Source organism: Podarcis melisellensis (genome assembly GCF_964234715.1).
Source record: "Podarcis melisellensis genome assembly, chromosome: 13".
NCBI lineage: Eukaryota > Metazoa > Chordata > Lepidosauria > Squamata > Lacertidae > Podarcis > Podarcis melisellensis.
The window spans coordinates 32576612-32595489 of NC_138545.1; the positions used below are offsets into that span (position 1 = coordinate 32576612).

At 45.7% G+C, this 18878-nt stretch overlaps 1 protein-coding gene across 18 annotated transcripts in view; it reads left to right on the plus strand.

Moving 5' to 3' along the window:
• Positions 1-18878, plus strand: part of SRCIN1 (SRC kinase signaling inhibitor 1) — a 318961-nt gene that overhangs the window by 277216 nt on the left and 22867 nt on the right. For all 18 annotated transcript variants that reach the window (XM_081885564.1, XM_081885563.1, XM_081885565.1 and 15 more), the window contains 6 exons: positions 1375-1418; positions 2344-2522; positions 4809-4984; positions 11521-11651; positions 16068-16215; positions 16842-17151. In XM_081885564.1, the coding sequence (XP_081741690.1) occupies positions 1375-1418; positions 2344-2522; positions 4809-4984; positions 11521-11651; positions 16068-16215; positions 16842-17151 (988 nt within the window). The remainder of the gene's footprint in view (positions 1-1374; positions 1419-2343; positions 2523-4808; positions 4985-11520; positions 11652-16067; positions 16216-16841; positions 17152-18878) is intronic.

Genomic DNA, 18878 nt, shown 5'->3' on the forward strand with positions numbered 1-18878 from the left:
CTTGCCCCTTGTAGCCAAAAACTGAGTTCCCTGTGGAGCCAAATGCCAGGAGGGTACCCCTGCGAAAACTCTCTATGCCTGGTCGCTCTATAGCTGATATGGGAGACCTGTGGCCCTTCAGGCTTTCTTGGACTTCAGCTTCCATAATTCATCATCATTGGTCATTCTGGCTGGCATATCTGGGAGTTGGAGTCTATCAACATCTGGGTGGTGGTGGCGACACAGGTTCCTCATATGTGCTCCAAAAAGTTCCCCTTTAACTTACACAGTCCTCTTTGCTCCAAACAAAGGCCTCACAGAAATTTCAAAACCATTCCATGCTATACAGTGGAATCTCAGAAGCTGAACACTTGTAAACTTGAACGTTTCAGCTCCCGAATGATCGAAAACCTAAAGTGATTGTTCCAGTTTTTGAATGATTTTCGGAAGCCAAATGTCCAGCACTGCTTCCGCAGCTTCTGATTGGCTGCCGGATGCTCCTGCAGCCAATCGGAAGCTGCACCTTGGAAGTCGAACGTTTTGGAAGTCAATCGGACTTCCGGAACGGATTCCGTTTGAATTCCAAGGTACATCTGTATATCAGTTTGCATCACAGAACAGCTCCTAACATTGCCTTCTTTTATGCATATACTAAAATACTTCTCCTTTCCTCAGTCTCATGATTCTTGTGGTATAAATACTCTGCCTCTCATATGAGATGCTTTTATTGGAAATATTCATTGACTGGAATTATATCTTCCTGTGTCAATAAGATTAGACTGAATGCAAAAAAACTTTTATTGTTGACTGCTGATCAGGACCCTTTTATCATTTACTTTTTCCAGGCACCATCCAAAAAACACACACTGGGGAAGGAGGAGAAATTCAACTTTGTTTGCATTTTAATGAGAAACTAATTAACTTGCATTTCTCAAATCAATACATGAACTGAAACACAGCTATCCTTTGAAATTCACACTTCTCCGAATATTGCGACATTGTGAGCCAGCCTAGCAATATGAACAGTAATGCATGCATTACGGAAAATAACATGCAAGCAGGCATGATATTTAGGGAAACTGCTTACAAAAATGTTTGTATTAGTCAAAACTGCAAACAAAAAAAATTATTTATTAGAAGCTCACACTAAAGTGGCAAATAGTTATGAGGCTGTTTTTTCTTTAACAAATTAAATAATAATAATTTGAATTAGTGTGGAAATGTAGAGAACGGAATTTAAGCCTGAAAACATTAGAAACTTGGAAAACCAAAGCTGGTAGACTTTCTTCATCCCTACAACAGATGCACAATGTTGTCCTGTCGTTTTTCACATTGTCCCCATCACAGTAAGAGTGGCTCTTCCTTTTCTGTGTCTAATCCTTGTTTTTCTTGCAGTGAGAGGACAGAAGGGACTAACGGAGGGACACCTCCTTCAGCACGTAAGTGAGCATCTTGTTTTGGTGTCCCCAAGGCTGCCTTATCACAAGATAGAGGGAATTGATTTTGACTCCACTGCTGGATAGAGGTGGTGCTGGGATACCCACCCCCTTTGTTATCTCTGAACTTGGCCAAATTGGTACAGCAAATCACACTTTTTTGTAATAAGGAAAACCATGGAAAACTCACTGGATTTGACCTGATGACATAGGGCTTCCACCCAAACAAATGGATATTCAATAAACATCTATCAGTCAATGACCTGTATTCAGCAGACATCAAATAGTCTTCTTGCAAACTTGGTGCAAACAGATTGTGATGAATGCTCAATAGACATGCCTCCTGGAAGCAACATGGATATAGGTCCATTAAGAAAGCTCTCCCGTACTGAGGAAGGACGTAGCTGCTAAGACTTTTGTGTCACTGTTGCACCTGCCCCTTTTCACCCGCCCTCTCCTGCCTGCTCCAGGAGACAAGCTAGAAAACTACGCTGAATTGACACAGGCATCCAATCTTTTATTTATTCATTTAAAACATTTTTTACACAGACCTCTAGAATGTGATCTCATATCCAGAGAGACTTGCTATTGTCATGCACAAGATAGGGGTGGAAGGAGAAATGAGGGACAGGAACAGGAAAAGTTGGGGTGGGGTGAGTTGTGAGATCAACACAATTGTACCATAGAGAATAACCCCACCAGTCCAAACTTGTGGTAAGAATTGAGAGTTGCTCTTGTCCCATTATTCTCTATGGTCGTAGAGTGATGTTGTTCCAGGTCTTGGCATCTCTACAGTGAATGCCACATATGCTTTGCACTGGGCATTAGAGTATAGTGCCAGTTCAATACTGGACTGAAAGCAACTGCAAGTCTCTATTACTCTGGATTGTACAAGTTGTGAATCTCTCTCCTGCTGTCCTTCTTTCAGCCCCCAGCAGAAGCAATGTTGGGACACCTGTACCTGGTCCTCCACCCCCATCCACTTCTGGGACACCGGCTGGGCAGCCCACTGCCATCACCCGTCTACACATGCAGCTGCATCTTCATGACCTGCAGCAAAATGCCAGCGACCTCCGCAACCAGCTGCAGCAGCTGAAGAAACTGCAGGTGAGCTGGATTTGGAGAAGGGCTGTGTCTACACTGCCTTTCCATGGGAGTGAAAAATAAAATAAAATAAAGTTAGGAATATATTTTATTGGGTGCATCAGGAGGAAATTGCAGCTTTCGTTTTAAAAAGGGCAAGTTTCTAGTCCTTATGGTAGGGCAGCCAATGCTCTGCTAGATGGATCATTGGTCTGATTCTGGAGAAGGCAGCTTTCTACATTCTCATTGGTACTGAAGCTTCATTTCAGTTGGGGATAAAGAGCAAAGTCTCATGTTTCACATTTATAATAATAATAATTTCATTATTTGTACCCCGCCCATCTGACTGGGTTGCCCCATCCATTCTGGGCAGCTTCCAACAAATATAAAAGCGTAATAAAACTTCAAACATTCAGATGTCTTCTAAAAGTTGTATAGTTATTTATCTGTTTGACATCTGATAGGACAGCATTCCACACGGTGGGCGCCACTATCAAGAAGGCCCTCTGCCTGGTTCCCTGTAACTTCACTTCTCATAGTGAGGGCACTGCCAGAAGGGCCTTGGAGGAGAACCTCAGTGTCTGGGCTGAACAATGGGGGTGAAGACTCTCCTTCAGGCATACAGGGCCAAGGCCGTTTAGGGCTTTTTAAAGGCTGGCACCAACACTTTGAATTGTGCTTGGAAACGTACTGGGAGTCAGCGTAGATCCTTTAGGACCGGTGTTATATGGTCCTGGCGGCCGCTCCCAAGCCTTCCTTTTGCAGCGAACTTTGTTCTGATGTCCAGGGAAAAGCAAGCCGCTTGCCTTGAAAACAAAAAGGGGGAAAACAAACCCATGCCCAATCCATCTTGCTCTGTTTTCACCCTCCATCTCTTTTCCCTTTTCATTTGGCTTTTATTCTCATTAGCAGCGCTCACCAAAACAAACCCTTCTCGGTGACGGGTTATTTTGGAATATCTGGCACCAAGCGAAAGGCCAGATGGCAGCTGCGCATCCAGAGCCAGCGATCCGATCTTGTCGTCCCCGAGCGTGGGAGGCGCCAGTGTTTTTCCTCGGAGTTGCTTAGCTCCAGAGCTAATTAACAGTGACAGCTTGTTGGAAGCAGGAAAGTGGCGAATGGTGCAGAGGGGTGGAAAGGCAAATGGCTCACACTGCCTCATTTCCCCCAGACGCTTCTGAACTTTGGAAAGCGTTCTACGTCCGGTCTCTGAGCCTTGCCTTCTTCCATCATTGTCAATCATGTGCGGAGTGCATCACTCCACTGGCTCTGGGAGAGCATCCTGAGAGCTTCTCTTCTAGGTGCTGCACCCAAAAGGCAGCCTTGCCTTAGGCCAGGGCGCATTAAGAGGTTAACTTGAGTATACGAGAGCCGTAACTTGTGGGGAGAATAATTTCATCTTTCTGGCCTGGTCTTTTGTTGAATGAGAAATATAAGTTAATCCATCCAAGTGCAAGAAATCCAAGCTCTTTGGGACAGACAGAAATCCCATGTTCAGAGATATTAGTTTTCATGGTTCTGTGTAATTATTGTCAGGGCTTAGCTCTAGCATGTATTTCCTTTTTCAGAGTATTATATGGCAGCAGGCAGAGCAATCCTATGAGTGCAATGGAGGGAGAATCTATGGGATTCCCCTGGAGTCCTTCTTAATGTGCATTCGTGATTATTTGTGCTCATGACAGTATCAGGGCAGTTACCTGCAATCCCACTTTCAACCCTGTTTGCATCTGCAAAGGTTTCGGGGCAAGGCACACTGCTTCATTTCCAATCTGTGTATGTCCTGTAACTTCCTGCAGGTATCCTGTAAATGATAATCATAGAATTGTAGAGCTCCCAAAGAGAAAAGTATGCCAGCTTTTTTTGAGGGGGGTGTCCTATGGCAACGCTGATGGGTTTAGGCGCATGTTAAGCCCTTTCCCTTCTACACACCAGGCTTCTGCCGGCGCAGAGCATCAGATCTCCTCGCAAGGACCTGCTGTTTGCATGCTCAGATTCATTTCCTTGGATCAGAGCAAGTGCCCTTGACGTGAAGCCACAAACATAAAAGGAAATAGATGCACGTCGCAGAGAGCAGCCCCGTTATCTTCAGCGGCAGATTAGTTGCGCTCTGAATCACCTGATTATTCAGGATGCTCTTCAAGTGTGCTCCCAAAAGGGCTGGAGGAGCTTTCTTTTCATCCTCTTCTTTCCCGGCCTCTGATGCACCGTGGCCTCGATGGTTCCTCTAAGCTGCAACTGCTTGTCTTCCTGCAACACCTTGATTTTCTCTCTCTCCTCCCCCCACCCCCCATCCCCGCTTGTCCTTTGCAGCTTCAAAACCAAGAGACGGTGAAGACGATGCTGAGGCGGACAGAGACGGAGATCAGCGTGAGAGTGACAGACACCATGCGCAAGCAGGAGGATCCCCTGCAGCGCCAGCGCACCCTGGTGGAAGAGGAGCGCCTCCGCTATCTCAACGAGGAAGAGCTCATCACCCAACAGCTAAAGTGAGGGTTTTGCAAGGGGATATATGTGGGAGTGTTCAGGGAGGCAGGAGATGAGAATATTGTTTATTAATATCCTTCCTATCTTGCGCTAGCAAGTTCTTTTACTTAGCAGAGTTTTACATTCCCCTTTTAAACACATAGCAAATAACTGGTTGCAGGCTTGTGTAAGCCTCTCATGATTAGGTTCCTGGTAAGTTCCCTTATATCCCTCTTCAAAGAATAAACACACCACAATCTTGTTTAAAGTATATAAAAGAAGTTTACTCACATCATCAGTTCACAGTCCCTGAAGGCAGACAGTTACAAAATATATACATGTGGATCCATCTCATATGGGGATAATCCCAGTGTCATCTGTTGGCTGAGAGCCAACAGAGCATTTCTAGCTAAAAAGCTGCTCCAACGACGGAGGAAGTCAAAGAGAGCGTGTGCTGCGTGACTTGCCCTTTTGTTACCTGGACAGGTAAGGTCACATCCACCTCTAGTCACATGCAAAAGGAAGTATGCCCCAGCCAGAAGGAAACAGGAAGTTTTCGACTGGCTGGACCAAACATTTCCCTGCATGTCCACTCTAGGAAAACAAGGAATGTTGTACTTGACTGCTACTTATGTATCATATCCCACAATATATTGTGTATGTGTAGGTGTGGGTGCTTTTACTCAGGTGTTTATCCTGGGATTGGTGCTTCTCACACAAGCCCCCCCCCTTTTTTGCAGCATGCACATGACATTGTCACCACAATCCCAGCCTATATCCCCCCTGTCCGCCCCAGTTTAATCCAGATTTGCCCCTTTCAGAGAAAGTTGAGGAATTTTAAAGAAAATATTGCCAGTGACTCTAAACAAACTACTCAGAGTGTTAAGCCATTGTCTGGAAGCTCCCTTTGTCAGAGGAAACAACTCCATGGACCTAGCTGTGGCATTAATGTAATTTAATAGAACACACCACTTTTAGATTTTTAAAAATACAAAAGTGGCTTAGAAACACTTTTAGATAAATAAATATAAGTTTGTGCACACCTGCAGAAGGCAATCCAGGGGAAAAAGTGTGCCTATGTGTGTCCACTGTCTATGACAAATTGCTCATTCTGCTCAGCAACCTTCCCTGGATAAAATATAATCTCACTCCCTATAGACTCACTAGTCCCAAATTCCCAATTGAAATACAACCGGGTTTGCCCCCATGAAATCATTAGACTAGAGATTTGAAAGGCTTAGGTTGCGCGACACACTATATGTTGAAAACACATTTGGAGTACAGTCTTCTCCTCAAAGAATTCTGGGCACCACAGTTTACCCCTCGTAGAGTTGCAACTGTCACCACAAAACAACTCGGGCTTCCTTTAGTTATTAAAATTTAACATGGTTTAAAGGCAGGGGTAGTGGGGTGGGGGGAGGTAAGAAAAATAAGGAGAAAGGAAAGTGGGTAGCAAATCAAATTATTCAGTGCAGCCATCTAAGACTACAATCTTACTCACTTACTAGGGATTAAGTCCCATGGAACTCAGCGAGTTGTCTATTACTTTTACAGTAGCAGATGTGCACCCAATCTAGATCAGGACCAATAAAGGTTTAATCCTTCCCCTGCACTTCCTCCCCCCAACCCTGCTGCAGTCTGCTGTTTGCTCTGAGGGAGGAAAGTCAAGACATACAAATGCAGGAATAAATTCCTCATGCTGCGGACTCAGCCCAGTTCCTTCCCCACCCCAGGTGCTATTTGCAAAAGTTTTAAAGAGATGGAGAGGCATTTGCATTCATGAATAGTATCAGACTGCATGAATGCTTTCTGGATTTTATCGTATTTGATTACCTTGCTGCAATTCACCCTGGTTTCTCAATTGCATTTGTGCAAATGTAATAGCTAGATTAATTGACCAAAATTAAAATGATCAATTGAGTGACTTTTTCTTTAATTGGATTGCAGAACTTTCTTCTTTTTTTAGCAAAGAGAAAGATGCAATTCCACCATAGTGTACAGACATCTTCTAGATCCCAAACTGTAGATTCTTTATATAGAAGATAATGAGACAACACTATCATATCATATCTTGCCAGAATGGTGCTGCCATTCAACAAATATGGTAACATAAATATATTATAGGGAGAATTACACAAAAAGGAAGTGCTGTTTAAGTTGAAAAAGCTAAAGACAGACCACGGATAAATGTGGGCTACAACCTATATATGCACCAAAGAGACTAGGAATGTGTCCCTTGTTAATTAGTTCTAAAACTTCATATTTTGATGCATCTATTTGATATCAATGTGGCATAAAGACATTTTTTGAGGGGTGGGATTACTCCTTTACCCCATTATAATTGATTTATGGGGAGCTTCTGGGTCCCACATTGTCCTCCAGGTTCTTTAACACACACCAAACTGCTGAGTGAACTTTCACATAAATTTGGACCAGTGCATCATTCATATGTTGATGTCACCCAGCCTCTTGTCTCACAATGTCAACAGAACCTAGGGATTGCAATGGAAACCCTGGGAGTTGTAAGGGACTGCAGATATGATGAAAATAGCTGTTGGTTTGCAGTGGAGACAGAGGGTTGTTCAGCTGATCCAGTACTGGAAATCTGGCTGGTGTTGGGTGAAGTTTCATTGAAGGAAGGGTCATAACTCTGTGGTAGAGCATCTGTGTTGTGTACAGAAGGCTCCTGCTTCAGTCACCAGCATCTTCAGGTAAGGATAGGAGAGACTCCCTATATGAAACTTGGAAAGACACTGCCCTTCAGTGGAGACAGTATTGAGCTAAATGGACCAGTGGTCTGATTCAATATAACGTACTAGCTTCCTACGTTCCTCCTGAACTCTGCTGTTTGCAGCTTGGTGATGAGGGCTAAGAATACCTTTTACAAGCTTCCAGGTCTTGTATCTCAATGAGGCATGCTTTGGCACCTGGTTGGGGCTCCAGCCCCATTCCTACCCCTGTCCTTTTAGGGTGACAGAGGAAAAAAGGCAGGGCTCCAATACCTTTAATAGTTTTATAGAAGGGGAACTTCAGCAGATGTACCTTGTCAAGCTGCTGTTTGCATTTGGGTGGCTAAATATACATTGTCCTACTCTTGTTTGGTCTGCTGTTGATTCCCAGGGCCAAATTAAATTGCTGGTTCTTATCTTAAAGCAAGAAGTGGTGGGGTTAGTTTCATTTAAGGACCACCTCTTCTCTGTGTCTCCCCCCCCCCCTTTGCACTTTGCTCAGCGTTTGAGGCGTTGCTTTGGATTACTTGAAGGGCAGCCAAGATCTCTCAGGAGCAGGGCCTTTTTTGGTTGTGGCACCAGCCCCGTGGAATGCCCTCCCTTGGGACGCCTGCCTGCCTCCAAAATCAAATGCTTTTAGACGCCAAGTAAAAAAATCTGGCTTTTTAGAAAGCCTTGCAGCTTGTTTCTGAACACCCACCCCCTTTTAATCTGCTATTACTTTTGTGTTTTATATATGTGTCTTGTTTTCTATGCTTCTGTTTTTGTTCATGGCATTATACTATCGTTTTGATATATTTATGATTTTGGCTTTTTAATACAACTTGCTTTTGTTCTTGTAAGATACTCAGGTTTCTTTTGAAGATGATGTAACAAAATTTAAAAGCTAGCTGCACTTCCCCCAAACAAGGTTTCACTGTACATATCTCCTCTGATGTCTTCTGCAGTTCAGGTTGCTACAGAGGCTTCATATAGCTGCCTGCTGTCTCCAACATCTTTACTAGAATCTAATAAGACCCGTTGAACTCTCTGAGAATTACTGCATATGCATACCTGAGAATTTCACAGCACGAGAAGCCGCCTTGCCTTTTCTCGCTTCCTGGACTTTGCTGTTTAACCACACTGGTAACCTTTTGGTCTTCAGTGTGCTGCCTTTTTCTAATCTACAGTGTACATGTTATCTGAGCCTGTATTGTAATGGTTTTAAATTACCTCCAGGCTTGCTGAGGGGATTTGACCTTCCTAGCTACACCTTTCAGCTCCTTTATAGCTAATCCCCTCATTTGTGGAGAAACCCTGACTTTTGAAGTTTAAAGTATGGCTAGGTCAGTCTTTCTGGGCAATTTTCTTACACACCAGATTCCGGCCACGGTTTAAGATAAATCAAGAGTCAGTTCAATGGCTAACTATTCCAAAGCACAATCATTTATTGCATCTAAAAATGTTACTTCCTTCTCATGACTCAAATTTACATTAATCCAGTCAGTTTGAAGGCGGGGGAAACTGCTTGTTACTTCACCATTTCTATTTCAGTAAGCCTCCTAATTTTTTTTTTATCCTGAATTCTTTTTCCACCCCATAGTGATTCTTTTGCATCAGGGAAACGTACTAAATCCTGACAAGACAGAAGTACTGTTTTGGGGGGACAGGGGGCGGGCGGGCGTGGGGGATTCCCTGTTCCTGAATGGGGTAACTGTGCCCCTGAAGGACCAGGTGAGCAGCCTGGGAGTCATTTTAGACTCACAACTGTCCATGGAGGTGCAGGTTAATTCTGTGTCCAGGGCGGCTTTCTGCCAGCTCCACATGGCACGCAGGCTAAGACCCTACCTGCCCGCAGACTGTCTCGCCAGAGTGGTGCATGCTCTAGTTATCTCCCGCTTAGACTACTGCAATGCACTCTACGTGGGGCTACCTTTGAAGGTGACCTGGAAACTGCAATTAATCCAGAATGCGGCAGCTAGACTGGTGACTGGGAGTGGCCGCCGGGACCACATAACACCGGTCCTGAGAGATCTGCATTGGCTCCCAGTACGTTTCCGAGCATAATTCAAAATGTTGGTGCTGACCTTTAAAGCCCTAAACGTCCTCGGTCGTGTATACCTGAAGGAGCTTCTCCACCCCCATCGTTCAGCCTGGACACTGAGATCCAACGCCGAGGGGCTTCTGGCGGTTCCCTCATTGCGAGAAGTGAGGTTACAGGGAACCAGACAGAGGGCCTTCTTGGTAGTGGAACGCCCTCCCTTCAGATGTGAAGGAAATAAGCAGCTATTCTATATTTAAAAGACATCTGAAGGCAGCCCTGTTTAGGGAAGTTTTTAATATTAAATGCTATATTGTTTTTAACATCCCCCCCATCTGCTCCGTATGTGTCTCACGCAGCACTGTTTTCATTCTGCTGCAGTTCATCTTCCACCAAAACCAACATTATTTCTCACCCTGCCCACTATGGCAAAATTATAGTAACTTTAAAATATTGCATTGTCATTACAGTATATTCCATCCCATTCATTTCACTACAGAGGAAACAAAATGCAAATGAGCAGCAAGAGGAAACGTAATCAATTGCATGTTGTTTGTGGGCTGAAAGCCACAGCAGCAGCCAATGCCGATTGTATTCCCTAGATCGAGTTTCATTCCTGAAATGGAACGAATAAGCGAGTGTTGGCAAATTTCACTCCCGTTTCCATGTTCGTTGGAATTCCCCGACATTCCTACTCACACATCAATCAGTCTCGCTTGCCGCCAGCGATCGGTTAAATTGCTGTTTACAAGCCTGCATGATGTGATTGTAGAATTAGCTTAACAAAGGTTATATGAACTGGCTGGAGGGAGGAGAGACAACAGGAGGTGAAGGCCGGTAATGAGTAAAGTAGTGTTGCCTAGATGTGAGGTGATTTGTTCTCTTTATTTCATAGGCGCATATCCTGGCTTTTTAGGAGAGTATCCCCACAAAGTGGCTAAAATAGCGCACAAGCTAAACAGTAGCCCATAAACAACACAGAAAAAGCCCTCTAAACCTCTCTGTCTGGTGCTTGAAACCCTTCCCAGGCCACACCCCCTCTTCCCAGGTCACGCCCCTCACCAGCCCTGCTCTTCCTCTTCCTCTAGTGCTTCTGATTGGCTGGAATGCATTCTTGATGCCTCCTGCATACTTGGATGGAGAGATCCAGTGCTTTTTTTTTCTTTTAAAAAAATGTTTAGGGGTACTCTCATTTTCCTACTCATATTGAAACGGAAGGTTGATCCTGAAGGAATGCAGCTCTTGGGCTAAAAAAAAAAATCATTTCCTACTCCAGTTTGAAGCATATTAAAACCAGTTCACTGGTGCCATGTTGCCTTGCCTTTCCATGTTCTTTGAAAGAAGGAAGAATAAGACCAGCCCTACCTCTGGGGACGGAGGAGAGAATTGATTTATTTTGCATTTAAAGGTTAAACAACTTAATTTCTGCTTTCTATAATGGTATGAGAATTGGAAACATAGATATCCTTCAAAAATTGTACTTCTCTGGATCTTGCAGTGCAGTTCTCCAATCAAATAACATTTACAAAAATGCATGCATTAGGAGTAATGTGTTGGTGGAAATGTTTGGAGAAATCGCTTGCAAAAATATGCACTTCAGTGAAAATGGCATACAGAAATGTTTTTATTAGGTGAAATTCTTGCTAAAATGCTGACAATTTTAATGGGCTAATTAATTACTTGCTGCATTAAATGTGGAGAACTGGATTTCAGAATGGAAAAATGAGAATCTGAGAAAGATCTGTCCCTCCCTACCTTCATCCTTTTCTCACTCTATGACTTCTGTGTTGGTGTCTTTGTGTGTCTACAGTGACCTGGAGAAATCGGTGGAGAGGATCCAAAAAGATTTGATGCACAATCACCGAATTATCTCCTCACAAGAGCTGGAGGAGAAATCCCTGGTGCTTAAACAGCTGGGAGATACCTTGACCGAACTGAAAGGTGAGAGGGGACTGGGGGAGCTCAAATCACTGCGATTGGGTTGGGATAAAGTTTTTCCTGTACTGTTCCATGGGCTGGGAAATGTGTGTAGTAGTATCTAGCACAGAACTTAAGTATGTGAGAATTTATGCTGTCATCTTTTTAAAAAAGAGAGGTTTCCAGCCCTCATGATTGCCTGAGAGATGAATATAAGGAATATAAGGAACGGATAGGTGGTGTGTCTGCTGAAATCTAGGTTTTATGTTCTAGGAACAGGGTTTGTGTTGATCTGTGTGTGGAGTGCTGGTGAACAAATGGTCCTTTCTTGTTTGGCCCTCTGGTCATTTCCCACAAAGATGTTGTGGTTCCATATTCTGCCTCTCACTGGCTTTTCCTCCAGCTATCTTCCCCCTGTTTCACACGTCTCCACACTGCTCTTTTCCTCCATCTTCGCTTCTGCCACCATTGTGCCAAAACGATGTATAAATTCTATCAAAACCCAAATCTCAGGTTCAGAATTAAATGGATTTCAGGCGAGTTTCTTTTTGTTGTGGTTGTTGAGAAATAAGAAAGCTGTGCCTTAAAACAGTCTAGATTTCCCTTGAGTGCAGAAAGTTGATTTTTCATTTTCCCAGTGCAAGCTAAGTGTTATTTGTCACACGGATTATGAACAGCCTCTCTGTAAAAGCGCCAGGAAACAGTGGCCTTTCCAAGATAATTAGTCCTGAGAACCCATGAATCACGATGCTGGCTGAGACCAAAGGTCTCTTGAGCTCAGCAATCCCTTCAGTGGCCAGACAGATGCCCCACGAAGCCCACAAGCGGGGCATGAGGGAGGCAGACACCCCCTGTGGCTTAGTACCAGCCCCTGAACTCAATGCTCTGCCCCTGAACATGGAGGCTTCATTTTAAGTTATTGCATAGCCCAGCCTCCCCCAATCTGGTGCCACACTGATATTCTGGACTACAACTCCCATCAGCATCTGCCAGTGCTGGCTGAGACTGATGGGAGCTGTAGTCCAGAACTTCTGGAGGATACTGAACAGTGGAAGGCCACTGTAGCCTATAGCTATTGGTAGACCGGGAGGCCCCATCTACACTATACCTCAGGGGGTGAAGCGGGATGTGCCGCCCCTAGTGGAGAGAATTTGGCTGTGCTTCTGTGCTTGATTGGAAATCCATACGCGCAAGGGAGTGTTATAATTCTCCTCTTCACCATTTGGCAGGAGGTTAGACATGATCAGCGTGAAAAGGGAATTATGTGGAGAGTTGCCACATGATAAATTGGCCTGTATTCATACAGTGTCCATGAATAAAAAGCTCACCCCCCATTATTATTATTATTTCCATAGCACTGCATTGTGCTGATGCTGCTAATGATGGTGATGTATTGACCACATTTTCATAATGACATATATTCAGAAAGTGGCATTCAGATGTAAAAATGTTATGAAAACAATTCCTTCCTCCTTTTTTCAGTCTTCCCATACCACTCAGCTGTGTTGATGCTGATGTTATTTATTAGTAATGATGATGGTGATACATGTATTGATTGCTTTTTCATAATGATACCTTCAAAAAGCAACCTGGAAATGTAAAAACCCCAAGGAAAATACAATCAAGTATGATAAAAAAGTATAGCTAAAATCATTTGTGTTGGCCCAGGCTAGGGTAGCAAGCTTAAGAGTGGCATCGAGCTGCTTCCCCACCCCCAAGAAGAGTCTTACAGTTAACTCCGCAGAACGTGTGCGCACTCCCCATTTGCTTATTCACTTGTTAGCAAAGCAAGAACCCTTAGCATTTTCACACACACAGGCAATTGAACATGCATAGAAGTGTGTGCAGATTCCCTGCGTGATGCTTGCCTGCTGGTGTCCTCGTTTGCACTGCTGCTTGTTGCCTGAGCACATTCCGAGGACTCGGGCTGATCGAATGCGGCAGTTCCTGCATTTTCCTGTGCCCCTTCCATTTGTACGTAGAGAGGCTCTTCGCCTTTCCTTTTCCTTTGTTTTAACCCAGGGGTCAACAAACATTTTCATCATGGGGTCGGTCCATTGTCCCTCAAACCTTGTGGGGGGCCGGACTATATGTCTCCATGATTATGACCCACATTTTTGGCGAAAAACCCTTATTGGGACCAACCCCAACGTTGCCCAAATGTGGTTTTTTTGGGGGGGGGTTCCCTCATACACCCACACTGCTTCCTTTGCGTTTTACGCATTGACAGTTGCTATTTCTCTCGTAAGGCGGGGTGGGGGGCTGAGGTAAGCGCGCCATTCCTGTCAGCCCTGGAGAGCGTGTGCACATGCATGGGTGAAGGGAAAAGCCGTTGGCCACGCTAAGTCAGGCCAGCGTTGCTCAATCAGTAATTTTCTTTTCCCCACGTGAGGGAAGATGAGGTGGTGGCGGCTATTTACCTTTCCATGGCTCGCGCCATGTAGCTAATGAGCGGCCTCCCAAGCAGAGCATAGAACTGGAGTGCAGCCGCCCAGGCGTTCCCTGCTTCCTTTGATGGGGAGCACCGCCTCTGAGCCCCTGCCACTGCAACTGCCCTTCCTGTGGTAAGTCGCCGGCAGCTCCATGGTGGAAATCCGAACTGTGGCTCCTTTTCCCTCTTCCCCACCCCTCACCCTGGAAGAAAAGATTGCTGCGCGTGCGCGACGGGTGGAAAAGGGGCTTGTCTCGAGCAGCCACCCGCCTCACTTTTGAACCCCAAGCCTGGCTGAGTCGCAAAAACCATCGCGCTCATGCGCTATACCGACTGCCTGGATTCCCAGATCGTCCGCGGGCTGGAGCTAGAAGGCAATTGGGCCTGATCCGGCCTACGGGCCTTAGTTTGCCGACCCATGCTTTAACCTATGGATGGAGGAGCAATTCAATTCAGTCCACATTTAATGTGCTTTCTGAAAAAATACGCTAACCCGAAATACAGTCATCCTTTGTATTGTGCGCTCCTCTGAATTTTGCCAACGCGGTTCTCCGGCCAGGTAATGTGTGCAAAAATGTATATAGAATCATAGAAGTGTAGAGGTGGAAGGGACCCCAAGGGTCATCTAGTCCAACCCCCTACAATGCAGAAATCTCAACTAAAGCATCCATGACAGATGGCCATCCAAGTAGTGTGCATATAACTGCATATATCTGCAATTTCGTGAGGATTTAAATAAATAAATAAAATCGCAAATGTGTGAAAATGTAGAGATTTGAACTTAAGATTGGGGGGGGGAAACCTAAATTGATAGATCCTCATCCTCACTATGGACAAAACAAGCCTGAGCTTTACAGTGCAATCCTATTCATGTCTATTCAGAAGTAAGATTAATGGAATTCAGTGGGGGTTACTTCCAGGTAAGTGGATATAAAATTGCATTCTCAAATATTCTGGGAGGAAGGACGCTGTATCATATTATGGCAAATGTGAAAAGCTAGTATAAAATGGCAGATACCAAAAAATGTCAAAAAACTTGCCAGATCTTAGCGTTTTCCAGTTAGTCTTAATATTTCAATAGATCCAAGAAGGAGGTTTTAGAAAATACAGGCATTTACTAAGAAATGTCAGTGCTAACGGAATCCCTTTATTAAGTGTCATATTGTTAGTTTCATTTGCACTATTTCCAGAAAAAAGAACCTCTTGGGAAAAGCAGATCCACAACACAGAGATTTTGGATGTTTCTTTTTACTAGTGCCTACCAATATTCACTAAATTTCTGACATTCAGAACCAACAGAAGCCGTGGCAGGGACAGGGGGAACTATGTAAAAGCAATAAAGAAGGGATATCCTGATAACTTTCATGTTTGAATCAGGGATCAATTGATGAGGACCAGTCTTGATGCCCCCCCCCCCCGTGCGATGTGACACATTTTGTATGAGTTTCCAGCGGTTGTTGACGGGCATTTGGCCGTGCTGGTTTTGCTATCAATGCCATCTCCTCGCCCACTCCCCAGTCCCTCCGCCATGCCTGGCGGGAGAGAAATATCAAGGACATTTCAGATTTCATTTATGTTTTAAGTTGCTAGCTCTCATGAAAACATTTTTTTGAAAAAAAATACCAAATCTCCACAGAGGGCGCCGAGCAGCTGTGGCTTTGCAGCCCTTCTTCACACTCCCCCATTAATGCAGAACACACGACCGCTTACCTTGCTTTTGACTGGCTGTGCTGTTGGGAGTGGGAGGGAGGAGAGATGTGGTGGTGGGTGTTGACGCAGTGAGTGGGTGGGGTGCAAACACCATTCCTCCTCTGAGGCCAAGTAACAGTACCGGCCAGAGGAGGCCTCACTTCTCACTCACCTGAGCCTTGCCATCCCACCCGCCCGCCTGCTTCCCTTCTCGGCTCTGTGCCTCCCTCTCCTGCCCACCCTCAGGTGAAAGCCTTCCTCGGGCCTGCTCTGACCCCCGTGCCTCTCCCTTCCCTCTCTGCCCGTCCCTGGCATTGCAGCTAATTTCCCCAGCCTGCAGAGCAAAATGCGCGTGGTCCTCCGCGTGGAGGTGGAGGCCGTGAAGTTCCTCAAGGAAGAGCCTCACCGGCTGGACGGCCTATTCAAGCGGTGCAAGGCAGTGACCGACACCCTGACGCAAGTCCGCAAGTGAGTGAGCCCCTTCCCGAGCGAGCGGAAGCCCTGCTTGTTTCTCCTGGGACCCGATAGGCCGAGACGTAACCTTCTGTCCCCTCCCACAAAGATGCTAGAGTCCCCTGCAGGTGTACCTGGAAATGCCTGGCGTTTTTATTTGCCGTGCCTGCGTCCCTCCGCTTCCTCCAAGGAGCTCAGAACAGAACACATGGGATTCCTAAATGGGATTTCCAGGTACTGGCCAGGATCAGGCTTGCTTAAGCTTCATGAGCGAAAACGACCTCAGGTGTCCCCAGCTCATTCCCTGGGTGATGTAAGTGTGGTGTTTCTTTAAAGCCCCGCCTCCTGATCCCTAAGGCCCCTCCCACTGGCCAGGGCTCCGCTGCCATCATCGCCCCGATTGCCATTGCACCCGCATTTGCTTCTTCCAAACGACCGCAGCTTCTCTCGTCCTCACTGACCTCCGGGCTCCTCAGCCATCGTTTTATCAATGCTGCTGTTCATGCACCCCTAACGTGCAGTTTCAGAGAATGGCCCTTTGTAGGCAAACAGACGCAGCAGCGTTTGCTGCTATTTGCAGGTGGCAGCCATTTTTGAGTCTGTCGCCCACACACTTTGACCTTTGACCTTTTCCTCGGCAGGCAAGTTGACGAAGGGGTCTGGGACTCGTCCAGTAACCTCCTTAGCCAGTCTCCAAAGAAAGTGGAGCCAGAAAGTGACTTCAGCAGGGGCTTGGATTTCGAGGTACCCACCAGCCCCCCAATGAACCTCCACGACCTGACTGCTTCCACGGACAGCCTGGGCACGAGCAGCTACGGGCAGAGCCAAATGCAGAGCCACTTGTCGAAGGGAAGCAACCCATCCCGGGGTTCAGAGATGGTTGCTGCCAAGACCCAGACAGGCTCCGAGACCCCCAGCAAGAGGAGCGTGGACAGATCAGTGTCTATGGAGGTGAGAGCAGTTTATGATGATAAAGCGGAATAGAAACAAGGTCCTTAAGGAATAGGATGCAGCTCACACACTGGATTCCCATCAAACACACGGTTGTTCTTCCCAGGTCACAGAAACACAGCATTTCCATATTGCACACTTCTGCTCAGGGCAGGAGGGGGTGATTAAAAGGGGGCACTGCATCTGGGAGTTAGTGGGACAATGGGAGGGGCAAACCTGGTAAGGACTCATAATGGTGGGGCAAAACCCATTGTGGGTGTAATAACATAGAAACATACCAGAACGTTCCAGGGCAGGAGAGCAGGTGAAATGGATAAGGCAATGTGGACCTAACTGTGCTGTTGACAAAAACAAACAAAATAATGGAATGGAATGGGAGTGAGAGGTGAGCGCTAAAATGTGACAGTCTGGAAGTACTCCAGGAGAGGGAATTTGTATGCAAAGCCTTTGGAAACAGCTACTCCTCAGGCAAGATCCAGAGCCATACTACAACATTTTGGTGCCTGAGATGGAAAACTTTGTCCCATGGTATTTGCTGTCTCTCTGCTCCAAGCAAGTGCAGTCTACCACCAATGTTGACAGCGATCACTTAACCTCTCTTCCCTCCCTTTGTGATTCTCCTCTTGTGAATTGGAGAAAGAGGGTCTTCTCAGTGGTGGCCCCTCATTTGATGGAATTACCTTTCTAATAATTTATGTATGCAATTTAAAGAAAACCTGTAACTGCTTTCACAAAGTTAAAATAATGTTATGTTACACAAACACAATGCTCCAGTGATCGTAGAGGCCACAACAGATAGAATTTCCTTTCTGTGTAACTCTTAAAGGTATAGAAGTTCTTTCAGGGCTAGACCCCAACCTAGGAATGGGGAATACATGGCCCTCCAAATGTTGTTGGACTACAACTCCCATCATCCCCGCAGAGGCCGATGGAAGCTGGAGTCGAAGATCATCTGGAGGGTAACAGGTTTCTCATCCCTGCTCCAGCCCTACTGGTCATTTTGTTTCACACCAGCCAAATCTCCCTTCCCTCTTCCATACTCACTATCCCAGGGGTCCACAAATTTTTTTCAGCAGGGGGCCGGTCCACTGTCCCTCAGACGTTGTGGGGGGCCGGACTATATTTTTTTGTGGGAGGAATGAACGGATTCCTATGCCCCACAAATAACCCAGAAATGCATTTTAAATAAAAGGACACATTCCACTCATGTAAAAACACACTGATTTCCAGACCATCCACGGGCCAGATTTAGAAGGCGATTGGGCCGGATCCGGCCTTAGTTTGCCTACCCATGCACTATCTTCTCCTTTCCTGAGTCCCAGTCTCCTCAACACTCCTTCCTCTCCACCTAGCCGCTATTTGCCCATGTGTATTTTCTAATACTTGTTTGGTCCATAACTCCTTTACCTCCTGAGACATCTTCCCAGCCCACAGCCTGCCTCACAAAACTACCCCTGTCCCTAGGACCTATGTGAGACTTTAATCACAGCCAAGCTTAAACAATTTCCCCTTCTGGACTGCAGGCTGTTCTGGCAGCATTGTTCGCTGAGAAGCTGGAAGGGTTTCTCACTGACTTCACTTGCCATAGTGCAGTGTCTGTGAACATTCCATGCCAGCTCAGTCAATCAGTTAGAAACTTCACTGCCACAAGCTCAGGGGAACATAACCACCTACGTAGACAGGGATTGCACCGTAGCTTGGCCTGGGTCCAGCCTTCCTCTTCTTAC